Below are 27,977 nucleotides of genomic sequence, written 5' to 3'. Positions count from 1 at the left end.
ATTCGGCTTGCTGGCATACTACGTTCCACTAACCTCACTGTAACTCTTCTCTGCCTTTACCTCAACCCCTCCTTCATGAAAACCCCCCCATTAGTTGTGCTGATTATTGCTGCGATTGCTCCCGTGGAGGCAAGCCAGCCTGGAACTGTTGAGGATGGTCATACACATTCCGACAAGGGCTACAAGGACTGGGTACTCGAAAAGGCAAAAGATGTCAGTCCATACTAGTGCTACTGTGTTTCTTTTCAGCTTTAGGTGATTGTTGCTTCGAGAGTATGTGTACTAACACAATGACACCAGGGCGCCAATTGGGCTGCTGCGAACCCGGGATCTGCGGCTTGCCTTGCTGGAGGCTTGACGGCTTTGGCTGCCCCAGGTGTAGTGGCCATTCCCCTTCTTCACCATGCGGGTTTTACTGCTGTTGGAGTGCAGGCTGGTATGCTCTGCTCTTCAGGTTCTGCGGACTGGTGGGCTTGCTGACTCGGTTCTGGTGGGATAAGGGTCAGTTGCAGCTGGGAGCTGGTTTACCATCGGACAGAGTGCTGGGGCCGGGGGTTATGGATTCCCAATTGTTCAGGGAATGGTTCAGGGAGTTGGGGTTGGTGTCGGCGCCGTCGGCGCAGGATGGAAACATCTCAAACGTTGGACGAGTGGTGATGATGGTGAGGAGGGAACTCTATGAGAAACAAGGATTCGGGGCACACTACCGTTGACGTGTCTTTGGTCGCTCATTTTGGCTCTGTCCTTAGAAACAGGATTGTTCAGTAGCCTGGTTTATTGGGAATCGATTAGGATTTCCCATGTTGCTAGAAGATAAATTCCCCATGTTGTTAGACTGCAGCCTAGCTTGAACTGGGATCTATAACACATTTATAGGGAAACTCTCAACAGCTGGCCTGCTGGCCCAATGGTAAGGCGCTTGACTACGAATCAAGAGATTGCAGGTTCGAGCCCTGCGTAGGTCATTGTTTTTTGCCCGTACAGGACCTTTGTCCTTCCGCTCCGAGACTTGCGTTGGCTCCTTGTCTGTACTAATTCATTGCTTTGTTTTCTCTTTTTATTGTCTTACCCTTATATGGCTTGGTCCTATTATACCTGACTTGCATAAACTAGGACTAGTAACTTATGCTGAGTTGCAGTGAAGTTCATTCCGCGGCAGCCACCGAAATTTACTTAGCTCAATTTGTCGCCCGAGGACATTTATATTCGCATGCATGACAGGTAACATGATTCAGAAGTAACATTGATCCGTCGTAAACCTCAGTAGAACACGGACATTGTTCTCCTACATCCCTTTGAAGGCCATTTCCCTTCAAGTTGTACGATCTCTTTCGGATGGAATATTCACTTCCGTACACTCGCCATCACCACAGCCGGATGACCGATCTCCTCCTCCCTGCGATGCAGTTCCAGGTCGTAACAGCATCAATCCGCTCTGACAAAAGCTCTTGCTCAATCTGCAGAGCACGCGGAGCAGCACCGGCTGGAGTCCGACCGTGAAAAATGCGTTGAAGAGCTGTCGTGCGATAGAAGTAGAACTGCCCCGTGTCAGCATACCTTCTGTTGGGCCATTGCACATCAACTCACTGGGCCCAATCCCCTTCGCTGCTGCGTGGCGTAGCCCTCAATCACCGAGTTGGGTTCACTTTGAACCTTCCAGGCCATCGAGAGAATCCGCCCCGAATAGCCTGCTGTGTCGGCCAGGGCAAGCATCGTGGCGATCGGAACGCGTCCGCCCATGCTGGAAAGGACGACTCCGTCCGGAGTGTGAAGACTCAGGATGCGAGCCTGAATGAGACAGGTGTAGTGCAGGTCGAGGAGTGCGGAGGAGACGAGCGGCGGGACTCTGTAAGGAAGTTGGGCGCTGGAGAAGTATGTGGAAGACATTTGTTCCTCGAGGAGGATCGCACCCTCTGGTAACGGAATATTGGGCAGGTTTCTTAGGGCGTGGATAAGTCTGTGGTCGACAAGTTGACACCACGAGATCCACATACACGTAGATCAGATCCCAGGGTTGCTGGCCCTGCAATGGTTCCAAGCAATCTCCAGTCAGGGCCGTGGCCTCCATCGCCACAGCCTGGACGACCTTTCCGGCATCATGAACCGCAGGGATCAGGTTCGATTTGGCCGAGGACACGACCTTGGGGGACAAGTCCGTCATCGTGATACTGCTCAATGCAGGGAAGAAGACCTCGAGGGCAGCGACTGCCTCGGTTCCTGACCCGGTACCGATCGTGGCGATGAACGGGGCTGTTGTCGGCTGCTTGGAAAGTCTTGAATGCCCGGAATGCTGCCGTCACAGCCCAGGCGGCTATGGGACGGTCGATCTAGAATGATCAGATTGTGAGCTCTGCCCAGAGATACAGGAGAGAGCCGAGATTGCATGACCTTGGGTTGATAACTAAGATCCGAAAGACAGATCCTGAACGAAGGGGAGACATGACGAGGTTCGACGCCAAAGAAGGTCTCGAAGTCGATGGACAAGTCATGGGAAGTACAATGCTCCAGATCGACGCTGACGGTTGGCAAGTCAGTCCCCATGGTCTCCTCCTCTAAGATTGCGGTAGACATTCTGAACCGTGAAGGAGTCACACCGCACCTCTCTCTAACTTTGGATAATGTACTGTAGATAAGAACATCTGAATGTCTTCAATCCTCATCAGGGCTCAATGTTTAAATCCGGAAGCTGTAGTATGAGGATGGCATAGCACATGTCAACGGTTCGTTCTCCTCCTCGTGTTTAGCCATGTGTGCTGACCTTGCTCATGGTTTTGACTTTTGAGGACACCCCGGGTTGTGCAGCCAGCGGAGTCAGTGGCTTCGTGTTTGATTTATTCCGAGATGTTCTCTCCTGCTCACAAGGCTTACATCCCAGCGTTGCTGTCTCGGCAAACCATGAAGAAGCATGTTCAAGGCTGACTGTGGCCGACAACCAAGGTGCGTCTGAATGGTGGCAGGTGTGACGACCAAACCCAGTAATTCGGCGAAGAATCGCGATTGGATATTGCCGGTGTCACCAACTGTTCGGATGCAGCAGATAAGAAGAGTCCGAAAACGTAACTAGACTACGTATCAGGACTAAAGGCACAATAGACAAACAGACTCTTCTCGAAATCGTACTCGGTTGTTTGCCGCCGACGCCACACGGAACTATTGATTTCTGGTACCCAAAGATGCACCTTAGCGCCGTTGCCTGCACGAGTCAGGGGAGCTTCTGTCCTTCTCGGGCAGTTATGTTGATCTTCAAGTCTTACTTTGCTCAGGAGAGCAGCTGGTAGCAATATTGTTCCAGCTCAGCATCAAGTGACGAGGGGAGGGCATCAACCTAACCCAACCTAGTCTACAGAGCAGCCAACGCAGAAAACGCTTCGTTGCCAAGCTGCCACATGGATCCTTCTTTTCCCCAGCTGCGTGCGAACTGCGAGCTGTCAAGGCAACGATTGCCGAGCCCGGATCGGCCCAGACCTTGCGGGGATCATTTTTTTCAGCTCGTCGTTTGCACGCCTCTCTCTTGCATGTCTTGCAGATACACGCACAGCCAGTCGCAGTCACCGAATATTCTCCTTCGGATCCACTCTGGGCTCTTTCGCACCTCAACAGGTGTGCCTCGTTTCTTAGCGTGCGGCAGGTCGGAACGACCGGGGCGTCCTTCTCGTAGGGCTTTGGTCGGTTTGACCGATAGCCACGGAGAAGAATGGTCGGATGGGCGAGAACCATGATGCCCATTTGCGATTGTCAAAAGCTACAAAGCGTCAGGAAGTCGTCGTCGACTGAATCCTTCCAGTATTCTCGCTCATGTCCATTCCTCCCTTCCCTCTCACAATGCAAGCCCAACTATCTTCCGAGGTCCAATCCTCACTCCTGGACGTCAAGGGCGCCAGGTTGTACTATGAGGTCCGCGGTCAGGGCCCACTCGTCCTGATAATGTCTGGTGGAAACGGTACCGCGGCCTTCTTCGCGTCTTTCGCCTCCCTTCTGGCGTCCCAGTGCCAAGTGGTGACTTATGACCGGCGAGGATTCTGGCGAAGTCCACTCAAAGACGCTACAAACTTCGATCCGACGCGTCTGTTGCAAGCCAATGTCGAGGATGCAGCGGCACTAATCCGACACCTCTCGCCTCATAGTCCCGCCATCGTCTTCGGCTCTTCCTGGGCGGCGGACATTGCTCTGAACCTGCTCAGCACGCATCCCCACCTGATACGGAAGGTCATTGTTCACGAGCCAGTCCTAGGGAACCTGTTCGAGCCGGCAATATTGCAAGGGTTCAGCGATGATATGGATCGCATCATTGCTGCTTTCCGCAAACATGGAGTACCAGCCGCCAATGCGATGCTCACCTCCATCACGAGCAGCAAACGCGACCGAGAGCTCTTCAGAGCCTCTCCAGTCTTCAAGCAGCTAATGGCAATTCCACCCAACAACCAGAATTGGTACTTTGGGGTGGAGATAGTTGAATGGCGTCAATTCACCACGTTGAATCCGGAGATCCTGCTCGACCATCGGGACAAACTGATTCTCCTGCGTGGGGCAGAAGAATCCCCCGACTTGACAGCACAACCGGTCTGCATTCTGTCAGATCGACTAAATCTCCCCGTGATTGACATGCCAGGGGGTCACTTGGGATATATCACCCATCAAGTGGGGTTTGTCCACAGCTTTGTGCAGGTGTTATTGTCGCATCACGAGCGGGCTCGGCTGTGATCCATGGTCGAAGCCCTGACATCGTCGTCATTTTCGCCACGCTCTCCATTAAAGTCCATGCAAACCCACCCCCCCACCCTTTCAACTCCTGGCTCCTTTGCACTCTACTATATCACAAAGTCTGCTCCAATTTTTACCTCCAGAAACAGACCAACACAATGTACCAAATGCTCATCGGTCGATCAAGGCCGGCCGTGTCCAACATCGGCCAGCGCATGCAGTCAGCGGGTACGGATTGTTGAATGCTGCAAGAACAGAACCAAGGATCCCATCGCTGAACAGGAAGTAGATCCCTCCCAGCGTCGCAAACATGTCGTGCGCTCGGATACCTATCGATGGGATAGCTTCGAACCCGGCCATATCCCGCTCAGTTCGCTGCGCGTGCAGGCAGCTGCCTGGGGCGTCGCAGGGGCCGGCATCTACGCTACTCTGCATGGCGTTTATATGATGATGCGGTCCTTTCGCCAGATTCGCTATCTTTAGGGTCTATGAGAATGAATGTTCTCTTTATTGCATGGGAGTGGTTGTTTTGCAAATTCTTTCAAAAGCGGTCTCTGAATGATTTTTAATTCCAACTGTCACGTTTATACTATGTTCAGCGAGTTAGCCAACTGCAATACTCTTTCCCTCTCTCCATCCACCAACATCCATAAACTACTGCACCACAAATTGCTCAGTATGACTCTTGTACAGCACACTCGAATCCAACACGGCCCCCGTTTCCGACCGAATGAAATCCACCTGGAGATGGGTCTCGTTCAGCACCCGGATGGTACTGTAACTGTAGTCATCGGCATAGGCAAAGGCCGTGTACGACGGCTTGGAGCCGACCGAGCTCAACCCCTCGATATTGCCTGCACCACCGGCCACGATGTACATCGGCGCAGCAGGATCGTTCAGACCCTTGGCATCAACCTTTCCGTCGTAGATAGGTTGGAACCGCTGCGAGTTGTGGACGTGGCCAAACACCCCCAGATCAACGCCATACTTGTACAGCAGATCCTCGAAGGCGTCCTGGCACACGTTGCAGATGTTGCCCGAGCCCCCGGTCGAATACCACGGTCGGTGACCCGCGACAATCACCCACGGAGTGACGCTGCGGTCGACGCTGGCCAGGTCCGCTTCCAAGAACTTCAACTGCTGCTGAGGCTGTCCGAAAGGCCCGCCATCCAGCTTGGCAGACCCATCGGGCCCGTCCGGTGCATGCGTAAAGTCGGTCTCTGTGTCGATCATAGTGAAGTGCACCATGCCGTACTCGAACGAGTACCAGAACGGAGGGTTGGAGAGCGTGCGCGCCGTGGCGGCCAGGGTCTGCGCCGTAGTGTTGGTGGAAGACGAAGCGAACGCCTGCGGCATCGTCTCGTCGAATCGGTGCATAAAGTCGGTGAAGTTACGTTGACCCTCTGGGCAAAGATTGCTGAGTACCGACAGCTCGTTGCAGTCGGCTTCGTGATTCCCGGGGCTGACCATGTAGGGCTTGCCAGCAGCGATCGGGGCCAGCTGGTCGTAGAACCTCTCGAGGATGGCTTGATAAGCATCCTTACCCTCGAGGAGGTTTTTCAATTTGAGAAACCAGTCATCCGCATAGGCAAAGTCACCGGGGTGGATGATGAGCTCGTAGTCGTCGAAGGTGTCGGCCAGTCGCCCAATGGTGGTGTGGTCGAGGTCGGGCTCCACGTAAGGGGTCTCGCGTTTGCTGGTGGAGGAGTCACTCGAGATTGTGAAGCCATCAGCTCCGTACACCCCCAGGTCAATCACGACGTCGAAGTTGAAGGGGGTCTTGTCGCCCGGGGTTCGAGGACTCAAGAATTGCTCAACGCTGGAATTGCCCGAGACAATCTTGTAGTAGTAGGTAGTGGCAGGAGTGAGACCGGTCAGGGTCACCGCGTTGGAGTAAGTCCGCGAGGTAGAGTATGTAGTTGACTTGGTCGAGCAGGCTCGCTTGCTCAAGTCGCTGCTCGAGGTGCCGTACTCCACACAGCTCGAGCTGAGCTTTTCATAGGTGTTCCAACCAATGGAGACCGCTAGATAGACGGGTTCAGTCAATTCGTACGAATTTTGATCAGAGGAACAAAGTGCTCACAAGTTGGCCCCATGATGGCCAGGCGCTGCTGGTAGGGAGTAGTCAGGTCACCAGGGAGAGTGGGATAGTCCACGGCCAGAGCTGCGACTGCCAGCAGTGGCAGACTCTGGATCAGACTGGAATAAAGGACCATCTTTGTTGTGGAAATCTGATGCTGCTGATCCTCATGATTGACTCCAACCAGAGCATTTCGATGAGGGATTTATAGTTGCACGCAGTAGCAGTCCTACTATGAAGACCACTACTACGATGCATGGTGGACAGTCCACTTAGTGCAACGTGCGCCCTGGCCCTTGCAGATGAAAGGCTTGCATGATTCCTGTTCCTGTTCGAATCGCGCTGAAGACCCAACGTGCCTCGGTCTGGGACTCTGTATGGGGAGATGAACGTTTAATTACTTCATTTAGGGTAAATGATCGACCGGGCACGTGGGGGATTGTTGGTTTCTCCGAGCGTGCTGTTCATGCCGGGTCTGCCGAGTAGATTAATCCTGCCGGAGAGAGTAGCCCGTTTTCTGCAGCACCCTCCGAGGCTGATTGTCAATCAAGGCTGACAGGCAGCTCAGTGGAGACATCACGGATTCAGTGCCTCTTTTGGTCCTGATGTTGCATATTCATCCAGCTGCAGATTATTGTGCGGATATTGCAGATCAAGCCCCTCGAGTCGGGATATTAGATGAGGTAAGCCTGCATAATCCGGATACATAAGTCAGACCTGTCCAATCATGTATCTCTGATTACCACGGTGCTTAGCCATATGGAACTTGGAAACAGATCCTTCCTGCATGAAAATTGATTTGGTGGGAAACAGCTATACATGTCAAAAACTCCTATCACGCCTAATAGTAGCACCCGATTCTGGAATAGGCAGGTGCGTTATTAAATGGGAAGGCCAAGGAGAAATCTGGCGCTCTGGCCGGCTTACGAAATGCTCATGAGGCATGCTAAATCGACAGCGAAATCATATTCTGTATCGCAACGGGTGTCGAGGGGGGTACGGGGTTTTAGGCCATGAAAAACGGTTTGGTGCTTTGCAGGCTGGTCTCATAGCTTGGAGGTGGCAATGCCTGAGCCACCTCAAATGCTGGGAGCTCTTCCTGGTAACAGGCGCCATGCAATGTCTCGTTGCTGTCGGCTAGCTGGTGGATTCGCATTGGAAGGATTGTCCCGTACGACTTAACCAAAATTTTCCGGTCCAATAAGGTGTTCGTTCTGCTATTCCAAGTATCCTCCCCTGTGCTTATCTCGATCTTGAGGTGGTGATCGACCGTGATCACTTGTCTGCTGGCTAATTGACTTTGATAATTCCACCCACTACCACCGGTGCCATAGCTGTCGAGATAAATGTCGTCCGCAGGCTCTGCGCTGCGAGGAATCATGATATTGAAATTAATCTCCAGTCGTCCGGGTTTCAGGCTTTGTTCATCTGATCGTTGACGACTGCGCGTTGGCCACTCGACTTTGACAACTCCGTCACTTAGAGAGCGAGTGGACTTCTTGCAAGTACTGGAGCAGCTCTGCAAGTCGCTGCTGATAATCTCCGTGAGTCTGGCCTCTTCTTCGATCCACCAATTGATTGTCTTGATAGTAATAAACTTCATCTCGCCTTCTAGGATGCCAGGTCTAAGAATGTTCCGGGCTATCAGTGCTACAGAGAACATGAGTGAAGCCGTGCCGGCTTTAGGCTGGTGTTGTGTCATGTTGACATCGACTAGGAGAGGAGAGCCAGGAAATTGTCGAACGTGCCTGGTCGTGAGATCCAAAGTTGGCACCAGTCGATAGAATATATCAAGTGCCCTGGTTATGAAAGCTGATTTTCCTGATGCAAGAGTCACCGTGGCCGTGATAGTGTAGCTAACGCTTCCGAGGTCCGTTCTCGTCGTTGCTGGGATGTTGCTTGGGATCGGAATACAAAAAGGCCACTTCGTACTAGTGGTGATGGCTGCAGTTGAAGTTGGTGCGAGTACCGCTGGTGAAGGCCAAAGTTGACACTCGAGCACAGTCTCCACAGACTCCTGTGACGTCGTTGGAGACGTTGCCCGATGCCGGAATGGAAGAGAGTACCGTCTGCGACTCTTGGTGTTTGTGCAAGCTGACCCTTGAATGTCAGTCTTGACAGTTCTGACCAGACTAACACTGGCTTTCGGGGAGCATGTAGAATCTCTATTGAGAAAACTTGGAGAGATCCGGAGAGAGCCTGATAGAGGAAAAGTGTATGACTCGCGCCCCGGGTGGACGAAGATGATGTGAGAGGAGGGTGTATCTAGGTGCAGCCGTAGCTCATTCATTGCGTCGGTGTCAGGGACGAGGTGGTCTTTGTTTATCCAAGGAAATATGCCAAAATCCAGAGGAAATTTGATGGATTGCGTGGTGATCAATGTTTTACTCCCTGACCAGAATGAGAATGATGCCACTGCATACCTTAGTAGGGCTACCCGTTCAACTGTCTAGTAATGCTGACAAGCATGACAGTACGCTAAGCCTAAAGGGGAAGCCAAGATGCAAATTTAAGCTTTGCGTTTCCACAATGGATGCCTGAATCTCCTCAGGCTATCATCAGGCTGCCAACCACCTCCCCCTCAAACAAAAACATGGCTCTGCCTCCCAGGGCTTGATCACACTGTGTTTGCCATTTCAACCCATTCCATTATTTCTCGACCCGCAATCGCATCTTTTGGCCATGGCACCGATACTGCACTTGGTCCGCCACGCAGAGGTGCGATCAATGGCAACCTGATACTATTTCGTGACCTGACCGGCGACTCTAGGGCTTGCATAACCTCGGAATGGCCTACTGGTCCCTGGTTGATCCGCCTCTGACCGACAAGGGAAGGGAACAATGCTCAAAGCTTAGGGAAACTTTTCCTTTCCATCATCAAGTCCAACTCGTGGTCTCGTCTCCAATGCACCGTGCCATCGCCACGGCAGTCGAGAGCTTTCGGCCGGTCTTCGATTTTCACCCCGAGTCGAGCTTGGTGTTGCTACCAGATCTGCAGGAGATCAGCAACTTCCCCTGTGATATTGGAAGTGAGATCGATGCCTTACAGACGAGGGTGGAGGACCTCGATGTTCAAAAGGATTGGAGCCATGTTGAGGAAGGTTGGACCAGCAAGGTGAGAAGCATCCTGTTGTCCCAGATCCGGGTTCAATAGCGGTCAAAAGGATTCTCAAATCTAACCTTGTACGATGAACCGTGATTAGGAAGGAAGATATAAGCCGACAACAGACGCTATCCAGAACCGTGCGCGGACTGTTCGACGGTGGCTCTACGAAAGACCTGAGAAGGAGGCGGTGGTGGTCACCCATGGGGCTTTTCTACACTTTCTGACCGAAGATTGGGAGGACAGCTGTGTGTATGAAGGCAAGTGTTCGACAATCCGTGCTAGGATCATAACCCTGTAATAACTCATGGATCTGCTTTATAATAGGAACTGGCTGGAACAACACTGAGTATCGCACTTATGAGATGAAAGTCCAGGATCCAGATGCCTCTGGAGACTCAATACCGGGGGATGACATTATGCTGGTTGAGCGTGCCAATTCGCGAGCTCGCCGCGGCAAAACTGGAATTCTGTCTTCCAGTGACGAGCAGAGGAGATTATATGGAAAAGCTTTGCAAGGATGGAAGGAACAGGGGTACTTGTTCAATAATTGGCAGGAGAAGGAGATAGTCAAGGCTGAGTGTGCAAACTCCGAGATATTCGTGCCGGTGGTTGGGTAATGAGGATACATACAGTACATAGATGTATACATGACTCGAGGAGATATGGTAGTGTTAGTAGTGCCCCCTGAGTCTCTACGTCACTATTCAATATTCTGGATTGTTCTTCATCCATATTCATTCCTAAAAGGGCAGAACCCCCCCAGCCTGGTCACGTGGTGCTTGCTACCACGCTGCGGCGGGGAAGATCACCTGACCGGCAAAGGCTGACATCCGTGGCCATGGCAATTGACTCTACAACCATTTACAGTATTTTTACACCGTCAGTGTAGGGATTTAGATCTCCGATGTTGAATGCCTACATCTCCGCCTGATGCTGTGCACCTTCAGTTATCTTCCGGTCACCACTTCTGCCGATAAAGGTAAGCCCCAGCAATTCGCGACACTGGCCATAGTAGCCGGATTGACCGACAGAGAGAGACAGACTGTTCCAGGTGCAAGTTGCGACGAATCCAATGTGATCGAACCTTACCCACTTGCCGCAAATGCAAGTCGCGCAATTTTGCCTGTCCAGGTTACGGGCCGGTTTTCAAATGGGTTCAAGGAGTCGCCAGTCGCGGTAGACTAAGCGGCCGGTCAATCCCCGTGCCCCTGGATGCCGAAAAAGGGCCGGTCAAAAATGCCATCTTTCGTCCACTATCTACCCAGCTGCAGGGTGATGAATGGCCCGGACCGACAGCGTACATCCAAGTAAATACTCCGGGAGTGACTCTTCTGTCTTACTTATTGCAACATTTCGACAAGCACGTTGCGACCAAGCTTGCATGGGTGGATGGACCCGACAACCCCTGGCGAAATATCGTCATGCGACTGACGCATACGTCCCAGCTGGTTTTAAACTCTGTCTTGGCCATGGCATCGGAAGATCTTGTTCTTCGCTACGAGACAGGAACACCCCACGTGCGCCGGCTGCAGGCTGCTTCACTTGAATATAGAAGTAAGACAGTATCTCTCCTCGGACAGCAACTGAACTCGCTGCCAAGAAAGGCTTTGGAATCACCTTGTTCTCTGGAGAAAGCACGGTGTATCTTAGCATCCATTCTACTCTTGTACAACGTGGAGCTGCTTACAGCAGAATCTGCGCGTTGGCAAGTTCACATCCAAGGGGCTGGTGCGGTCATCCAGTGGATGTCACAGGCCCTTTGTCGGCCCAGCTTGGATAATCAGGCAGATGTCTTCCTGCTCTACGAATATTACTACCATTCAGTCGTCATGGGCCTGACAACCTTTGATCCGCCGGCTGAATTCACCAACCACATCAATACCTACGACTCGTTGACTGTTTTCAGCGAGTTTGTGCAGATCATGCACACCGTGACCCGAGCCGAGCGTGAACAATATGCTGGCAGTCCCAATGCCACCACGCCAGCACTCGAAGACATCACTCAGGCGATCGTGGCGGCTAGATCAAGGACTCTGCTGCTCAGCCAGCGGATCAACTTCAGGTCACTAGAGGCGCAGCGAGATTTTGATCACCTTGCCTCCATGTATTACTATGCAAGCCTGATTTACAGCCATCGAGTCCTGGGGAAAGGACCCTCCGCAGAACGCTGCATCATCACGTCGCGCGACGCAGTATTGGATCATCTTTCTCGCTTGACGGAAGGGGCATGTTTTGCCCATGATCTGGTCTGGCCACTCTTCATCGCTGGAACAGAGTGCAGAGGCTGTCCGGCAGAACAAGCCATGGTTGAAGGCGCAATGCTAGCTGTGATCCGGATCAGTGGGAGATTGGACCGCAACCGAGTGCTCTCCTTTCTGAAGACATATTGGGCAATGGAATTGGAGCCCGGCACGACTTGGATCAATCTCGTTCGTTCTAGAGCGGCTCAAAGCAGGTTTTTGATCATGTGAGGTTCGAGATATTATGAATATGTGTCAATCTCCTCGTTCTGAAACAATAACTGTCCCGAATCAGCAGAGGCGACCAACCATGGCATCGCCCTCTGATATGGATACAGATGGAAGTCGATAAGATCGTCTCTTCGTGGGCTCATTCGGTCGACAGGCAAGGCCTGACATAGCTGCGGAAATTGTGATGAGAAAGGCTGCAGCACTCCAAGGACTCAATTGTTTAACCATCCCGCCCACATTCAACACGGCCGCATTTGGCTCAAACCCCCGAAATGCACTGTTGCTATTCAATGTCTGGGATTAGGGCTCAGGGGAATCAGTGTTTGCCAGGTGTCGAGGCCGCATTCGCTCCCTGATTTCGGAGTTTAAGTGATTACTATTGCCACTGCCCTGAGCAGGCATTACTCTTTGCCGTTCTCTTCTTTCCTTCTCTCCAGTCTCTCCCTTTTCCCCTTCAGCTGTCTCTCATTATAAAGCGCATACTGGTGCATCGAGTGTCTTGGGCGTGTGTAATCTTAGCCCGCATAATCCTATACCGTGTATGTCTTATTGAAGAAGTTTGCTTAGTACTGCTGTTGGAGGAGTAGTGCATAAGTTCGAACATGTGAGACTATACCCACGCTATCGTCGAACTATTCTTTACAATCATCTAGGGGATGATTTCCTTACAAATAAATCTGTCTCAGCATTGCCCCCGGCATTTTTCGCGCACTCGTTAGCATTGTGTTTGACAGCTGGCTGACTAGTATCAATTAACATCAACCCAATGTTCCAGAGGCTTGTACCACAGAACGAGGTCTCAGAGGGGTGCAGACCACCTGGAAGAAGTATCACAGTAGGTCCCATACAAGCATCAACCCGCCCCAAGTCACCAGTAACAAAACCCCCAGACTGGCAAAATGGGCTCTTTGTGAGGCCTCACTTTTCGCGCCGCAACACTTGCCGTTGTACGTGACATTGTTCATCTGCGCCGCAACCTCAAAGACTGATCCTGGAAAGTTGCCGTCATTGTAGTAGTCGACCAGGAGGAAATTTGGGGGACGATCCCATTTGGCTGTACTAGGGTTAATAGTGTTTCTCGAGGAGGATTGGAGAGCAGAATTTACAGCGACAATTGTTGGCCATAAGACCCAGACTCCCATACCCGGAGATCGCATTGGTGGTGTTCAATTGAGCAGTGTCCGGAATGAGGATCTTAATGCCCTCCAAGAGGACCTCAATATTAAGATTATGATTGGCCATGTACATGCACTCCTCGGCCTCCGCGGCGGTGATTCCTGGTGGTCGCTGCACCGTACAGGGAAATGAGGCGTTGAGAGGGGAGAAAGGGGTTTCCCACATCTGGCTGAATTCGTCTAGAATATAGGGGATCGAGCTCTGATCGGCCTGGTAATCCATGAACACAACCACGCGCTGCTCGCTCAATATCATCTCGGATAAGGTCGGCCAGTCACTGACATTCATTGGGATCTTCCACGGCTCGTACACGTAGTCGATCAAACCAGAATTTTGGATGGGGCCACTGAAGTTGGCGGGATCTACGTAATCGGAGTTGACAATCATTACCGTCACCACATCGTAAGGATTCTCCTTCACCCAGTCGGTGATCGTGGTGAGGTAACTCTGCAGGGTGCCCATATTCAGTAAGTCGCACGATGTGTGGCAGAGGTAAATTTCCTCCTCGTAATAATGTGCTTCGAACGATACTGCCCGGTACTTAGTCAAGGCACCACAGGAAGATCACAGAACATACCCATACGCACACCATCGTTGAGTTGTGTGCGCACCGTGTACGCCTGATTGGCGGCAAGGTTGTTCTTTTTGACGAAGGGACTATTGTGAGCTGTGACCATGGTGATATTTGAGTATTTCCGTTCGCAGAATTCCATATAACCATTGCAGGCCTGCGTGTTGGTGCCCGTCGTGGCTGTGACAGTGCTGCTGCTTGTCACCACCCTCGTGCCACTCAACTGAACCGCTGTGTCGGTTGTGGTAGTCAAGCTGGTTGCTGTTCCTGTGTCATTGGCGTTGGTGAAGTTGGACCAAGTAGTGGCAGTTGAAGTAGTTGAGATCGATTCATTCTTGGCGAGCGTTATGGTGGTGGTGTAGCTGAGGTAACTGCCGGTTGGCACGACTTCGGAGGCCGAAGTAACGATCACGATGTTGTCGGAGCCGGTAGATGTAGAGGATGAGGACGTGCTGAAATTGGTGGTAACTTCAGAGGTGGTAGATTTGGCGCTCACTAATAACATTGCCTGCAGAGTGAGCAGGTAGACTCGGCTGATGGCAACCATGATGTGTGCTGTGTCGAGATTCTTGGCAGGAAGAGCAATAGGATATTATGACGGCCAAGCCACGGGCATTCCGTGACGGGACGTCGTCAGATGGAGCCAGAGAAAGCTTGGTCTGCCTGGTGCCTGAGCTGGAATTCGCCATGATATCGTAAAACTTTGTTGCCTGCCGCGTCATCGGCTGAAGGAACTTTCCCCGGGTGGAGCATAACAGATCTTGAATTGTTTATGATTGGCATCGGTGATATCATCCTTGAGAGATCAGCTCAAATCAAGAGAGACGACCCAATACGGTAAACTCGATAATATTGGATTAGATAGAATAAGTAACCCGTACCGACGACGATCAAAAGACCCCTATCGATGTGATTGCACTTAATCATACTTATCCTTAGTACTGAAGTATACAGATCGGCATTGCCAAGTCGGACCTTGCCGAGATGAATATGGCCTCAGGCATCAAGGTTTCACTTTGCCACCTTGCAGACGTGCAGTAATCATCAAAGCCTTGATGAGAATAACCCTGGCCAGAAAAGGGTGGAAAGGTCAGCAGTAATACTGCATGACATGGCTAGCACGCGAGCTGCCTGCATGGATCTTGTTAATGCTGCTGGCAGCAATGTTCATCACGGGCGGGCGCGTTTACCCAGCCAAAGCGAGCGCGGCAACAGCTGGGGAGAGTAAACGCAGGGCAGAAGCCTTCACCACACTGTTGACTCGTCAGATGACAAAGAGAGAGAAACCTTGAGCTGGCATGACATACCTGACGGTCGTCGAGGAGGTGTAGTAGGATGCATTCTGGCAGTACTTACCAGTAAGTCCCTCGTGGTAGGCCCGGAAATGTCGGCTGATTTGGTGGAAAAGCCAAGATGGATGGGACCAAAGAAATATATCGAAGACACGGAGGAGGGCAATACAATCGTCGCACTTTAGCTCTATGAATGACAGTCTAAACCGATCACGTACCACACTTACGTGCCGGCAGCTTAGGGGTTACGAATACGCGTATCGCTGATCGCACACGGATCCGCAACAACCTTAACTTAAGATTTCTAGGAGATATCAGAATGACAGGCATTCGAGTTGACCTCACCAATTCCGAGCCCGCAACCCAAAGGGTGAAAGTGCCGAGTCGCCCTGAATTGTCGTGGATATTGCTGTCTCAGTTGCGGGCGCCGAGTGTTTCATCTGGGAGAGACGGCCCTTCTCTACCCCAACTCTGCACTGAGGTTAACAAGATTCAGGCACAGGGAAACAGCCTGGGATTCGAGCACGGACTGTCAACCGATCCTCTACCATACCACAGAACTATAAGTGAAGGGAGAGGGTGGGTGAAAGGTCTTAGGGCTGGGGCCGAGGCCGGGCTGGAGAATCTAAATGAAACCTCAATTCCCCCTATTAATCACTTTTAAGGTCTCACCTTCGACTCCATTAAGCCCACTTTCTCCACACAAACCAATAACGATCCGAGGAGACCGGCTGTCACAACCCTGAATCATCCATGACAATCTCCGATGGGAGGAGACAGGACAGCAGGGCAGACCCTGAGCCCACATTGGGGCTTGCTCCTCGTTCCATGTTGCCGGGTATATCCACGATGTGCCGAAATCCCTGGGACTATAACTATGCCTCGACTCCCTCCTGCGGTCTGAGTGGACGTCAAACTATTCTACAAGCAGCAGCGCAACTAACTACCGCCCTCCATCATGCGTGGGCTTTTCACTCTTTCTCTGCTTTCTGCGGCGCTGGGCGCCTCTGCCGGCTTGACCGCATCCAACCTCGAGACTCATGTCGATGTGCTGGCACTCGACAACTCGTTCAACCCGATCGAAGCCGCCTACTGGACTAGCTTTGCTCATCACCGTCGCACTCCTTTCGCGGTGTCCCCCAACGGCAAGACTGCCTATCTGGCTTATCTCGACTCGAGCGGAACCGATGTTCATGTTACGGAGCTGGACCCCACCACCTTCAAAGCCACGGGCACGTCGGTGACAGTTAGTGGTGGCAAGGAAGGTAGGTACCCTGATTGGTTGACCGTTGGTGTGACATTGATGCTGAACCCTACTGTAGCGGGTGGTCTCGTTGCCCACGATGACGGCTTTGCTTTGTTGACCAACGAGGTCATGCCCTCTGGCACGACCAACGCGCCCCCCAGCGACACCCCCGTCCCCGTCCTCCACCGTTACACAAATGGCAAGCAGACCTGGAAGACCTGGCTCGGTGGTCCGGACGTGCACGCCTCGGATGGTCTGGCTGAGGCAGTGGACATGAACGGTGACCTGGTCTACTCGGAAGCCGCTGGCATGTACGGTGCCTACTTTGTGGTCAGTGACTACTCCGGCTGGGCCGAGGGCCACTATGGCGACAGCATTGAGTACGTGGCCGACAATGGTACTTTGCTCGACATTAGTGGTGCCTCCAGCGCTTGGGGTTGCAGTCACAACACCGGAATTGCCTTCGAAGCCGCCGATGAGCCCCCTTTTGCCAGTATCTGTGCGGAAGACCAGGGTGCCATCTGGCTGAACACCAAGACCCAGGGCATGACCAACAACGGAGTCAAGATCTCGAACGAGAACACCACCAACGGTGCCTCCGGTGAGCCAATGGGCGGAATGTCCGGTAGTTACAGCGGACTGGCCCGGTTTGCCGACAGCAGCCGCTACATCTTCACCTGGGTGTCTCGTGGCGCCGTCGATGTGACAGAGAACAGCTGGATGGGCGAGGGATACACTCACGTCAACAACCGCACCAACCCCCGCAACGTTGCCCTGGCTCTCCTCTCCGATAAGTACACCAAGGTCGGTGAGCAAGCGACTTCGACCGTGGGCGACGAGGACGGCGACAGCCAGATAACCTGGGTCACCTCCGGCTCCAATGACTGCTCCAACGCTCACGCCGCCACCTTCGGCAACAGCTCGGCCCTCATCACCTGGGAAGAAATTTCCGACCCTGTGTGCGGCTACATCGCCATGGGCTGCCAGGGTAAATTTGCCGGAACCTACTTCCAGCAAGTGGATGCCAGCGGCAAGAAGGTGGGCGATGCTTTTTCCAGCTCCGATGTCTACGTTGCCGGTGACATGGTGACCATGTCCGACGGTCGCATTTGCTGGCCCTACGTGAGCATGGACTGGGATTTATCCCTGGTAGTGTACGACGCCGACTCATCCAAGTTTACCAAGAAGATGAGCTTTGCCTGCATGTCCCCTAGTGGCAGCGCCAGCAGCTCCAGCAGCTCCGCCGCCGCCGCCGCCGGTCAGGTCAGCAGCAGTGTCGCCAGTGCCTCCACCGCTGAGGCAGCTGCTACTTCCAGTGTGGCTGCGGCTTTTGTCGAGACTACTGCTGCTGCTCACACCGCAGTTGTCAGTTCGGTTGCTCCTGCTTCTGCTACCGAGGCCACGGTTGTCTCCTCGGCCGACCAGATCCCCAGCTGGGCCACTGCCGTGGGTCAACGCACCACGCTGACTACGCAAGGTCATTCCAAGACCAGCACTGCTGATTCATGGCCCACTGGGGGCTGGGAGGGAGACAATGCTCCCAGCTGGCAACCTTGGGAGGAGCAAGTGGGCAGCTGCTCGTAGCAGATCATGGTGATGGGGAGGGCTCGAACGGGCATGTTCATTTCTCTAGGCACAGGGATCCGGTGAAAACAGGATGCACAGCGGACCACTTAATCTCACTCTCTAGCAAGTATTACTGGATTGATGTGTGGCATTGCTCTCTGTAGATTCTGTCATGGCTGTTCCTGACAAACGAGCATATTCGAGTATAATGATGCCTACAACATACTAAGCTACTTGGCGGTGAGAATCTGCCAGTCCGACATCAGAGGAAACGCGGAGTCTCTCGGCTTCTCTCGGCGTTAAGTCACGTGGACTCGGCCTTGTTCTACAGATAAATGTATATAGATGACTTCAGCTATGGGATGAGACTTGCATACCTTGTATACTGCGATGCGTAGAAAATGCAACGTAAGTCGGCACCTTGGTAAATAAACTGTCAGTTTGGTGGGGCAGGCGAACAGCCGACGGAGGCGAGAGAACCAGTCGGCAAAAGAGCCACCGACAGGAAATCTCTGATATAGTCAGGCAGTCACTTCACTAACCATCTCAGGTATCATCTCGCAGATATGGACCCCAACCACAAAGACCAGCGCATCGTCATTATCGGCGCCGGGGTGTTTGGCCTCGCCGCCGCCCGTCAACTGGCGTCGGAGGGCTATGGCAACATTCTGGTGCTGGACCGCGACATGCCGCCGGTGTCGGATGGCTCCAGTTCCGATATCTCTCGCATGATCCGCTTCGACTATGCTGATGATGACTATCTCAGCATCGCCCACCAGGCCTATCAAGAGTGGTCCAAGCCCAAGTATCAGGGGTTCTTCTATCCTGCTCCCTTCATTCTGACCGGCAATACCAGCCCCCACGGCCAGGCTTGGATTGCCAGCACCACCGCAGCCCTGACCCGCCGACAGCTGCCCTACACGAGACTGGAGGATGTCGCTGCTGCAAAGCAGTTGCACCCCGTCTTGAGTGGCACCCTGGCAGCTCCGCCGTTTAATGGTTATCTCAACACCCAGGCTGGCTGGGCAGATGCCAACAAGGCCATCAGCCAGATCCGAGACGATTGTCTGGAACTGGGTGTCTCGTTTCTGTCGGGCCGCAGAGGAACTGTGGTTGGCTTCGAGACCAATTCATCAAACAAGATCAAGGCGGTGCGAACTTTGATCGGTCCTCCGATCGAAGGCGATTGCTTTCTGCTGACTGCCGGGGCCTGGGGGTCTAGCCTGGTCCCGATGTATAATTCCACCCTGACCACCGCGCAAGTGGTGGCGTATTTGCGCCTCACCCCAGAGGAAATGGTCCGGTACAAAGACCTTCCGATGTATGCCAACTTCTCCACCGGGTGGTTCAACTTCCCCCCTCACGAGGAGACTGGAATTCTTAAATTTGCCATTCACGGCTGGGGCTACACACGCACCCCGGGCAGCGAAGAGGTCCTTGCAAACCGGTCGAATCTTTCTGCTCCCCCTTTGATCCCGCCCCGGGAGCGTCGCAACTTTGTGCCCGCAGACGGGGAAGCGAGGTTACGAGCTGGGTTGCGCGAGATTCTCCCAGAACTAGCCGATCGTCCCTTTGAGAAGCTGGCATTGTGTTGGTACACAGACACTCCGACCGGAGATTTCATCATGGATTACCATCCAGACTACAAAAATCTGTTCTTTGGGGGGGCTGGAAGTGGGCAGTAAGTATATTCTCAATTGTGGACAGACAGCCAGTGACGCTGACAACTACGCCCAGTGGGTTCAAATTCCTTCCTGTTTTAGGTGATTATATGTCGCTTGCCTTGAAGAAGAGCCTCCCGGACAACTTGGCCACAAAATGGCGATTTAGGACTGATTATGCGACTCGCGACGATGTTTTTCTGGGAGACGGAAGTCGTGGGGGGCCTGTTCGTCGAGAATTAAACCCTCAGGAGAGGGCAAAGTTGTAGCAAAAGTTACGCATGCTAGGGACAGGGAGGAGGCAACTGTAGTCGAACACCTGAGCTCTCAAAAATCCAGCCAGTCGTCTCCCATTGAAGGAGCTGATTTGTAATTTTCTATGTGCTGAATGAGTTGGCGCGAATGTAGGATATGATGTCATTGATCGTTATCGTCAGGGTCTTGACCCTCTTGCTCCAGCAAACGAGCATGGATACTGGAATATCGGGCAGAATCAATGACGGACACTCTTCCCCCATCAAATCTTGAAATTTCTGGTTATTCTAGCTGGTGCCCGCTCCAGCTCCTACGGTCCGTCGATTGAGCTCTGCACTGATTCGTGCCTCAGCATACACGATGCGCCCGATCGTAATCGTCCTGAGCCTTCATCGGTGGCTTTCAGTAGTAGCACCAGCCAGCCAGTAGTGCAATGACTATCCTCATCACTCGTAGATATTCTGATTCCAGGTTGAAGGAGCGTTATGGCCAACGCCGCTGATCACCGGTGCTTGTCGTATTGTCCCTTGCTGCACCACCGTACGTAGATCCATAATCCTAACTGTGCGACCTTTCGCCACGACAGAAGTCCGCTTGTACGAATGACGAGGCCTACCATGTCTGTTTCTCTTGTTGCACTAACCTCGCGTGCCACCAGGGTACTGCAGCAAGCCGCACATAACATCAATCGATCCTCATTTAGCTTTTGGAGCTATCCGTCGCTTGTACTATATCAAGGCCCACGAGAGCCGAAGGTCCCATAACAATAATTGATATCAGTGAAACCTGTGTTCCAACGCGCTGGACGAGAAAAACTCCGACCGAACCGTTAGACTTCGCCCGGATTTGAGTAGTCCGCGGAAGACTTATATATTGTCAATATACGGGTCTGACGAACATCACCCACTCCCTCAGCTGCCAAAGAGCCCCTTTGAAGATCTAGAAGCGTCGCCAAACATGATCGTCAAACTTCTCTTCATTGCCATTTTTACGTTTGTCTCTACCCTGTCCCCTCCTGTGCTTGCTTTACCTAGCGAGCCCGAGTCGGGTAATGGTATGCCACCTAGCGTGGGCCTCCTCCCACTCATCAAATACCTGCAGAGACTTGGCATAGCAGGTGTCAAGCTCGACAGAACTCTTCAGACATCGAAATTTGACCCCGACAGCCTCCAGAACATCGGAAGACTGTCAGATGATATAGAGGATCTGGTGACTCAAGCAACAGGCGAAGCCGCAACGCTAGAGGTTCTTGACCCTATCCGCAGCTCCCAACTGACCAAGAATGCGCTGCTCATGAAACCTGTTTTTGGGCACTTGCTAAACGTCATTGCCATGGAAGTAAGTTTGCAATTGTCACCGATTTGGTCGTGTCAGGAAGGGTGACGGCACTGCTGACATATAAACAACAGAAAGACGAATTATGCGAGGCGGAGTACTGTGAGGAGATGCACGATTTCTTGACCTGGATGCGAGTGCAGTGTCACGGTCTCGCCGAATCATTGCGGGAAATCACCCAATTTGGGGATGGGAAGCTCATTGAGATCTGTGCGGGTGCGATCGATAAGCAGTATGCAAACACCATCGTCCAGTACGAGAAGATCATCCGATCAGGAAATGTTAAGGATTAGCTTAGTGGCACAACTTTGAATGACAAATGATTTGTCAAGAAGCCTTTTTCAAATATTTCTTCAACGTAGTTCATGAGGCGCAAATCGTGGACGGACTTGCCAGCCATCCTTCCTCACGCGTAGATAAGACCATCTGCTTCCGAAGAAGGCGGCGTACCTGCTACGGGATTCCGAGTCAGCTTCTCATTAGATTTTGCGGACTAGTACTCATTAACTACCGCCTAGGATTGAGCATGGTACTGGATTTCACCACCCAAGGACTGGTTCACTGTCGGAGACTGATTTACCGCCTGGGACGGATCTACTGGGAGGGTCGAATTCACCGCCTTATGGATGCCCGGATGTCCTCTCCCCAAGGCGGTAAGGGTGAGACTCGCCGCTCAATAACGTATCTTTCATCCTTCCATTCACGGTCATAACTTCAAATCTCAACAGCTGGCCATGGAAATTTCAATATTTTCAGGGCTCCAGCAATGAGAGTTTCGGACCTGCATGGATTGGAGTATGGAGAATAGATGGTGAGAACTGAAAGTCGGCCGTGGGACAAAGGGTTCAACAAAAAGCCACAGTGATGGGAAGCTTGCCATAGCACATGCTCTTATTAAGTGCAGCGCTTTAAATTTCTTGTTAAGTGGTCAGTTACAGCGTAGCTAGCCGCATCTACTGTGCAGACATTGAAAGGACATATACCATTCTACATGAATTCCAAGCACATACGACCACAGGGTGTGGAAAACAGGGCTTCCCGTCCGCTCAGCCGTACTTAAGCCACACGCCGGGAGGTTAGTAGTTGGGTGGGTGACCACCAGCGAATCCCTTCTGTTGTATGTTCTATGTTCTAAATTTTACTATTTTTTTTTAACCTCAAAGTTAACATAAGAATAATAAGCCAGTGCATTATGTAGTTTACCGCTGTGGCTTGCTGGACACGGTCCGGCTGACATGCTCAGGATCCCTGTCAAGCGCCGAGCACCGCCTCGTCCCCCAATTGCGCCTTGTTGCGGCTGCAACGATAACCCGAACAATAAGCCATTTCATTAGGCAGCTCACTCGCTGTGGCTTGCTGGAAATGGTCCGGCTGACATGCTCAGGATCCCTGTCAAGAGCCAAGCACCGCCTCGTCCCCCAATTGCGCCTTGCTGCACCTGTCTGAGCAAAGCCATAAATATGGACGGCGCCGAAGGTGCACGTTGCTTGCCCCATTCTACCCTCCCAGCCCCATTATCTTTCTGCACCAGCGCGACGGTAGCTGTCGTGTCTGCTCGACTTCTTCATTATTTCAATGGCACACCGAAAGCATACAGAGTCTGAAAAGGCAGTCCAGCCGACTACTCCACCTGTCGATACAATCTATCCTAGCCCTCCTCCTTCACCACGCTCGCCCAGCAACGCAGGTCTCTCTGTTACAGAGGAAGCAGAGACAATTACACCCGAGGCGCCACCGAGTAGGAGAGGATCCGAAGTAAGGGCACGCACCCCAGTTTCCCCTCAAAGCGAACGAGACACGGGTTCCGATTTGGACGAGCCACCCCAATGGCCCACCCCCGCGAGCGTGGAAGCTTTCCTCCTGTTCTTCCGCCAACAGCGTAAATGTGGAGGCTTAACTCTCAAGAAGCCACCTGCACCTTGTCAACGACGTCAAAGGAAAGCCGAGCCATCGGAGGTCGACGCGGCGATATCTTTGTTGAGGCAGCTGCCACGATCCATGCCGTGTCACACACTGGCCGACACATTAAGGAAGCTCGTGCTGCTTACTCATTGCGATAAACACGACGGCGAAAAGACAGTCAATGCTCGAGTGAATACCTGGCTCAAGGAGTATTTCCCCCGCCCCAATGACGCGGCTATGCTTATCCAAGAAGCACTGCCCGGCCTCAGTACTATGTGCCTGGGCATGGAGAGCAAAGACTGCCCGTGTGAGCAATTGTTGGGTGGCAGAACTGTCCAGACAATCGAGCAGATCTTGAGCAAAATCAAAGACCCTGTGGTCTACCTGAACGACAAACGGCTAGCAATCTGGCTGAAGAGGCTTGGCCAAAACGCCTTCTGCTCCCTGCATCGGAAAAAACAGTCTCCGCTGCTTTTGGAGCGATGCCTCGCCGAAATTGCAGTCGCTCGGCACTGTCAGGTCCAGGAAACAAGGATCGACCACGTTTCGGAGGATCCAGATGAAGCAGACGAATTCTGGCAAGGTCGGCATGCTGCTCCCCCTCTCTGACTCAAAAATGAGACTTCTCTGTCAGAGTATAATTGCTCACGTGCACTAGCCCCAGGATATGATATATCGCCATTCCATCTCCTTGCGACCAGCAGTCCGAGTATCGAAGGCTGCTGGATGCCGGCCAAAGCTTATCAAGAAACAATCAGCAAATCCCTCGCATCGCGAAACACCAAGCCAGGCTCTATTTATGCCTATACTGTGGCTGGAAATGAGCGATATCTTAAAATTGGCTATACCTGCAGACAAATCTCGGAAAGACATGCAGAGTGGACATTTAGTTGCAACAGGGAGGTTATAAGTCTCTATCCCGCTGCGTCCGCTGTGGGCAGGCAAGTTGATTATCCACAGCTGGTTGAAAGCCTATGCCATGCAGAGCTTCGGAGGCACAGGATTAGAATCTACTGTGGAGCCTGCCAAAAGCAGCACGTGGAATGGTTCGATGTCTCCTCGGATAGGGCAATCATAGTCATCGAGAAGTGGTCCCAATGGATGACTAGGTTGGCCGACCATCGGCCCAACTGGAAGAATGCGGTGAAGGCAATAGTGCGAGGGGCTTCAGACCTTGAGGCATCGTTGCAAGAGTTGACGCAACTCTAAACAACTAACATCTGTTATTTGAGAATTACACTGAACTTTCTGTCACTGCCGCAGAGCCTCAGTAGTGAGGTGGCCGCAGCCATGGGCGCTTAGTAGGCAATGCTATAGTTATGATGTAAGACAAAGGCAGTCGCGTTATGAACATAATGAAACGTGGAAATGCCGCCAGTGTGTCCGGTCGACAAGTGCAGCCCTAGCGTCAAATTCTCGGCGGTAACGATTTGCTTTAAAATTAGAAGAAGCCACAGGAATTATGCCATCATAAGTCCTAGAGAGAAAATTCCTAGAGCGATAGAACCGATTTTTCAGGATATGCAGGATCTTGGGAAAATTGATGCATGAATGAATTCTTAAGCCCGACTGTACGGTGTGCTATAGATTAGTACAGTTATATAATGATAGCAGGTCATCCTCTTTTTTTTGTGATTCACATGATGGTCACCTAGTTATCTCTCCTTGTGACTGGGTTATAATGTTCCTGCTCTTTGCTACACAGATTGTATGCTTTAGTTATTTTGTGGCTGTTCTGTTTGTTAGTGCTGTTTACGTACCAACCCTGTACCGCAATCTCATCCGATACAACAACTTCATACAAGAATTACACTTTGTCATGATCTTTGTGATCAGACCTTGGCTCGCCGGTAGTTGAAGGAGGGTGAAAATGGCTTATAGATGGGCTGTAGAATGTACGGGCTTGTATGGTGCTTGATGATCATAGCCAATCATCTACTCGCCTTCCCAGCTGCGGAATTCTCTCGGGATAAACTTTGGATCTAGTTCTCAGGAATAAGGAAGTGGTACAGTAAGTACCACTTGCGACAATGAGCTCATTGTCGATAGTCAGATAACTTTCTAAAGCAATCTCAGGAGAAACAATTAATAAGGATAGATTAAAAGTCTTAGTAAGGCACTGCCTTTCCTTATAGATTGGTGAATATCATGAAGGGAGTAAATCCAGCAAAATATACGAAAAAACATATAGAAAGAGAAATATTAGGGGGGTGTGAAGGGCTAAGTAGCCTTGGATTACTAGAATAGGAACTAGTATTAATAGAAGTTAAATTGTTTAGAGAAATATCTAATATTAAGACTATCAAGTCTTATTATATATTTTTTATAATATTTTAATTAGAGGATTTTTACTAGAATTTTTCTTAGAATCTTTTTATATAAATTAAAAGTCTACATAAATTTGTCAACATCTACTATAACAGAGTAAAAGGCCAGGGGTCAGATAAGAAAATACCTAGTCCTTTATTATAAGACTAATTTTTAGGAATCCTATATTCCCTAAGATATAACAGTTTAATTATATATATTATTAACAAAGAGAAAGTTAGCTATAAATAATATAAATAAATAGATTAAAAGCCTATTAAATTAGTAAAAACTAGAGATATTAGATATAACTATTCTAGATATTATATAATAATTATACTTCTCTATTAAATTAGGCTATTTAAATTATAATATAGATAAAAATAACTTTAATCTACCCTAAATTTATTTATTCTTTAAGCTGAATATCTACTACTATTATAAATATAAATAAAGAATATATTAAATAATAAAAAAGAAGATAATATTTTAATAATTTCCTGATTAGGATATAATAAGATCTGGAAATATAGATAAAAAACTTATATTTATAAATATATTATTTTTCTTAGTTTATTTATTATTTTTTATTTAAATACTTATCTCTTTATATTATTTTAATTTAGGTTTAATATAATATCTATTTATACATATTATTTTTTACTAATATATCCTTAATTCTAAGTAGAGTGGCTAACGGCCAGGTCAGGTCAGGTTAATAGGAACTTTTATACCTGACCGCAGGTTAATGGTCAGGTTAAAGAAATTTTTATACCTAACCGCGTGTTATGGGACCAAGGCCCTGATATAGAGCTCGGCTTCAGGCACCAGTTGGCACCTGAGGCCTTGCACGCTATGTACTAAACCAGCGCTAGCTTAGCACACACATAAAAGAATTTCGTACGAACAGATGAAATAGCTCCCCAGCTATTTCTTCTTGTTCAAAGGCACGTTTCGATTAGCATAATCCATCCGTCCCGTAACACCGCGGTATAACCAAAAACAGGATGATTAACTGTCTTAACTATTCTTGGTGCCAAGACCTATTTACTATACCCTTTTTAGCTCTAGCACAGTTAAGATATACCCAGATTAAATAAGAATTAACCTGACTATTCTAACCATTACCTAAAAATATATAAAGATAAGCTTTCTAGAATAAAAAAAAGTAATTAAGAGATATAGTAGTATCTTTTTTTTTTCTATCTATAAGAAATAATAGAGAAATCCTAGTAGTATTAATATAATTTAGCTTCTTATAATATTAATATTCTTACAGTATAAAATATAAAGAAAGATATATAATTACAACTTAGTTTAGGCTGTATACCAGAGATCTAATAGATTATATAAAGAATACTATACTTTTACTACTAAAATAATAGTTAAGAACTAGTATAGTACCTCTAGACTACTATTAGGTCTTTTTAAATAAGGTTAATAAGCCTGTTATTCTCTTATTTTTTATTTAAAAAGGTCTTAATTCTTTATATATTAGATTAAAGGTTATCTGTACTATACTATATAATTAGTTTATCTTAGTAATTATACTACCTGTAACTATCTAATCTAAATATCAGGTACTATACTATATCTCTAATAGTAGATTTTATAAAAGCCTTTTCCAGATCTCTTTTATATAGATATTCTCTTTATTTAAATCTATTATCCTTATTTAATATCTATATTTTAATCTCTAGAAAGAGCTAGATATATTAAGGCTAGAGTGGCTAACGGCCAGGTCAGGTCAGGTTAATCAAAATTTTTATACCTGACTGCAGGTTAATGCTCAGGTATAAGAAATATATATTCCTACTCAGGTTAACCAACGGTTAACCTGCGGGTTAAATTTCTTAGTAACTAAGCCTATTAAAGGAGGCGGTAGGTTTAGGCAGAATATTTCTGCCTAATTCTTACCTGATTTATGCCTAATCCTGCCTGATTCTGCCTAATTCCGCCTGATTTCTGCCTGATTCTGCCTGATTCAGGTATAACAGTTAACCGCGGTTAACCGTTATACCTGCGGTTAATCTGATTTTTATACCTTAACCTGACCGCCAGGTTAAGGTCAGGTTAAGGTTAAGGTATAACAGTCAGGTTAAGCCACTCTAATTAAGGCTGTAAGATTTCCGGGAATTAAAATATAAGTAACAGGGTACCTGTTAAGATACAGCCTATATCTTAATAAAGTAATATATTTAGACTTTAGACTTATAGTAGAAGAAGAGATTATTTAAATCTTAACTCTAAATATAACTCTAAATAATTAAGTATTTAAGTTATTTAGAAGAAGAAAATATTTAATAAC

General features: G+C 49.9%; 12 protein-coding genes and 1 non-coding gene across 13 annotated transcripts; 9 read left to right on the top strand and 4 right to left on the bottom strand.

Moving 5' to 3' along the window:
• Positions 1 to 75: 75 nt before the first annotated feature.
• Positions 76 to 682, top strand: BO97DRAFT_423758 (uncharacterized protein; the record flags this gene model as incomplete). The annotated part of the gene is made up of 3 exons (XM_025696916.1): positions 76 to 213; positions 301 to 436; positions 501 to 682. The coding sequence occupies 3 exons, from the start codon at positions 76 to 78 to the stop codon at positions 680 to 682; spliced, it is 456 nt and encodes a 151-aa protein (XP_025552207.1).
• A 211-nt stretch (positions 683 to 893) lies between these two features.
• Positions 894 to 965, top strand: BO97DRAFT_t125. Its single transcript has one exon. It is a non-coding gene; the product is annotated as a tRNA-Arg (tRNA).
• A 379-nt stretch (positions 966 to 1,344) lies between these two features.
• Positions 1,345 to 2,571, bottom strand: BO97DRAFT_433804 (uncharacterized protein; the record flags this gene model as incomplete). Its single annotated transcript, XM_025697628.1, has 6 exons — positions 1,345 to 1,392; positions 1,422 to 1,538; positions 1,588 to 1,939; positions 1,995 to 2,260; positions 2,301 to 2,327; positions 2,389 to 2,571. The coding sequence occupies 6 exons, from the start codon at positions 2,569 to 2,571 to the stop codon at positions 1,345 to 1,347; spliced, it is 993 nt and encodes a 330-aa protein (XP_025552206.1).
• A 1,296-nt stretch (positions 2,572 to 3,867) lies between these two features.
• Positions 3,868 to 4,677, top strand: BO97DRAFT_330892 (alpha/beta fold hydrolase; the record flags this gene model as incomplete). Its single annotated transcript, XM_025691344.1, has 1 exon — positions 3,868 to 4,677. A coding segment is annotated over one exon (810 nt), but the record flags the coding sequence as incomplete, so codon positions are not given.
• A 126-nt stretch (positions 4,678 to 4,803) lies between these two features.
• On the top strand, positions 4,804 to 5,328 carry BO97DRAFT_442544 (uncharacterized protein). Its single transcript, XM_025698272.1, has 2 exons — positions 4,804 to 4,929; positions 4,991 to 5,328. The coding sequence occupies exons 1-2, from the start codon at positions 4,860 to 4,862 to the stop codon at positions 5,182 to 5,184; spliced, it is 264 nt and encodes an 87-aa protein (XP_025552204.1). The 5' UTR covers positions 4,804 to 4,859; the 3' UTR covers positions 5,185 to 5,328.
• Positions 5,270 to 7,065, bottom strand: BO97DRAFT_43157 (purple acid phosphatase family protein). The gene is made up of 2 exons (XM_025697496.1): positions 6,785 to 7,065; positions 5,270 to 6,725 (listed from the first exon to the last, which is right to left on the bottom strand). Exons 1-2 carry the CDS (start codon positions 6,915 to 6,917, stop codon positions 5,356 to 5,358), a joined length of 1,503 nt encoding a protein of 500 aa, XP_025552203.1. The 5' UTR covers positions 6,918 to 7,065; the 3' UTR covers positions 5,270 to 5,355.
• A 722-nt stretch (positions 7,066 to 7,787) lies between these two features.
• Positions 7,788 to 9,071, bottom strand: BO97DRAFT_450348 (uncharacterized protein; the record flags this gene model as incomplete). The annotated part of the gene is made up of 1 exon (XM_025698919.1): positions 7,788 to 9,071. The coding sequence occupies one exon, from the start codon at positions 9,069 to 9,071 to the stop codon at positions 7,788 to 7,790; it is 1,284 nt and encodes a 427-aa protein (XP_025552202.1).
• A 1,178-nt stretch (positions 9,072 to 10,249) lies between these two features.
• BO97DRAFT_433799 (Zn(II)2Cys6 transcription factor) lies at positions 10,250 to 12,358 on the top strand (the record flags this gene model as incomplete). Its single annotated transcript, XM_025697627.1, has 2 exons — positions 10,250 to 10,500; positions 10,900 to 12,358. The coding sequence occupies 2 exons, from the start codon at positions 10,250 to 10,252 to the stop codon at positions 12,356 to 12,358; spliced, it is 1,710 nt and encodes a 569-aa protein (XP_025552201.1).
• A 530-nt stretch (positions 12,359 to 12,888) lies between these two features.
• On the bottom strand, positions 12,889 to 14,667 carry BO97DRAFT_469842 (PLC-like phosphodiesterase; the record flags this gene model as incomplete). The annotated part of the gene is made up of 4 exons (XM_025699875.1): positions 14,112 to 14,667; positions 13,465 to 14,064; positions 13,281 to 13,412; positions 12,889 to 12,920 (listed from the first exon to the last, which is right to left on the bottom strand). Exons 1-4 carry the CDS (start codon positions 14,650 to 14,652, stop codon positions 12,889 to 12,891), a joined length of 1,305 nt encoding a protein of 434 aa, XP_025552200.1. The 5' UTR covers positions 14,653 to 14,667.
• A 1,541-nt stretch (positions 14,668 to 16,208) lies between these two features.
• BO97DRAFT_450338 (uncharacterized protein) lies at positions 16,209 to 18,351 on the top strand (the record flags this gene model as incomplete). Its single annotated transcript, XM_025698918.1, has 3 exons — positions 16,209 to 16,662; positions 16,720 to 18,089; positions 18,334 to 18,351. Exons 1-3 carry the CDS (start codon positions 16,356 to 16,358, stop codon positions 18,349 to 18,351), a joined length of 1,695 nt encoding a protein of 564 aa, XP_025552199.1. The 5' UTR covers positions 16,209 to 16,355.
• Positions 18,352 to 18,775: 424 nt separating this feature from the next.
• BO97DRAFT_469841 (FAD dependent oxidoreductase) lies at positions 18,776 to 20,139 on the top strand (the record flags this gene model as incomplete). Its single annotated transcript, XM_025699874.1, has 2 exons — positions 18,776 to 19,890; positions 19,947 to 20,139. 2 exons carry the CDS (start codon positions 18,776 to 18,778, stop codon positions 20,137 to 20,139), a joined length of 1,308 nt encoding a protein of 435 aa, XP_025552198.1.
• Positions 20,140 to 20,985: 846 nt separating this feature from the next.
• BO97DRAFT_43110 (uncharacterized protein) lies at positions 20,986 to 21,718 on the top strand. The gene has a single exon (XM_025697475.1). The coding sequence runs from the start codon at positions 21,083 to 21,085 to the stop codon at positions 21,506 to 21,508; it is 426 nt and encodes a 141-aa protein (XP_025552197.1). The 5' UTR covers positions 20,986 to 21,082; the 3' UTR covers positions 21,509 to 21,718.
• Positions 21,719 to 22,960: 1,242 nt separating this feature from the next.
• Positions 22,961 to 24,852, top strand: BO97DRAFT_442539 (GIY-YIG nuclease family protein). The gene is made up of 2 exons (XM_025698271.1): positions 22,961 to 23,945; positions 24,021 to 24,852. Exons 1-2 carry the CDS (start codon positions 23,036 to 23,038, stop codon positions 24,569 to 24,571), a joined length of 1,461 nt encoding a protein of 486 aa, XP_025552196.1. The 5' UTR covers positions 22,961 to 23,035; the 3' UTR covers positions 24,572 to 24,852.
• Positions 24,853 to 27,977: the final 3,125 nt, after the last annotated feature.

Source organism: Aspergillus homomorphus (genome assembly GCF_003184865.1).
Source record: "Aspergillus homomorphus CBS 101889 unplaced genomic scaffold BO97scaffold_14, whole genome shotgun sequence".
NCBI classification, from domain to species: domain Eukaryota; kingdom Fungi; phylum Ascomycota; class Eurotiomycetes; order Eurotiales; family Aspergillaceae; genus Aspergillus; species Aspergillus homomorphus.
Note: the sequence above shows the minus strand (reverse complement) of the source record. Positions and strands in the feature narration are given on the sequence as shown.

Excerpts from the sequence above, each read along its gene's own strand:
- BO97DRAFT_442544 (XM_025698272.1), top strand. The coding sequence starts at position 4,860 with ATGTACCAAATGCTCATCGGTCGATCAAGGCCGGCCGTGTCCAACATC. Across the intron at positions 4,930-4,990 it reads CCAGCGCATGCAGTCAGCGG|ATCCCTCCCAGCGTCGCAAA; the intron begins GTACGGATTGTT and ends AACAGGAAGTAG.
- BO97DRAFT_43110 (XM_025697475.1), top strand. The coding sequence starts at position 21,083 with ATGATCGTCAAACTTCTCTTCATTGCCATTTTTACGTTTGTCTCTACC.
- BO97DRAFT_43157 (XM_025697496.1), bottom strand. The coding sequence starts at position 6,917 with ATGGTCCTTTATTCCAGTCTGATCCAGAGTCTGCCACTGCTGGCAGTC. Across the intron at positions 6,726-6,784 it reads GGCCATCATGGGGCCAACTT|CGGTCTCCATTGGTTGGAAC; the intron begins GTGAGCACTTTG and ends CCGTCTATCTAG.
- BO97DRAFT_442539 (XM_025698271.1), top strand. The coding sequence starts at position 23,036 with ATGGCACACCGAAAGCATACAGAGTCTGAAAAGGCAGTCCAGCCGACT. Across the intron at positions 23,946-24,020 it reads AGCAGACGAATTCTGGCAAG|CCCCAGGATATGATATATCG; the intron begins GTCGGCATGCTG and ends CACGTGCACTAG.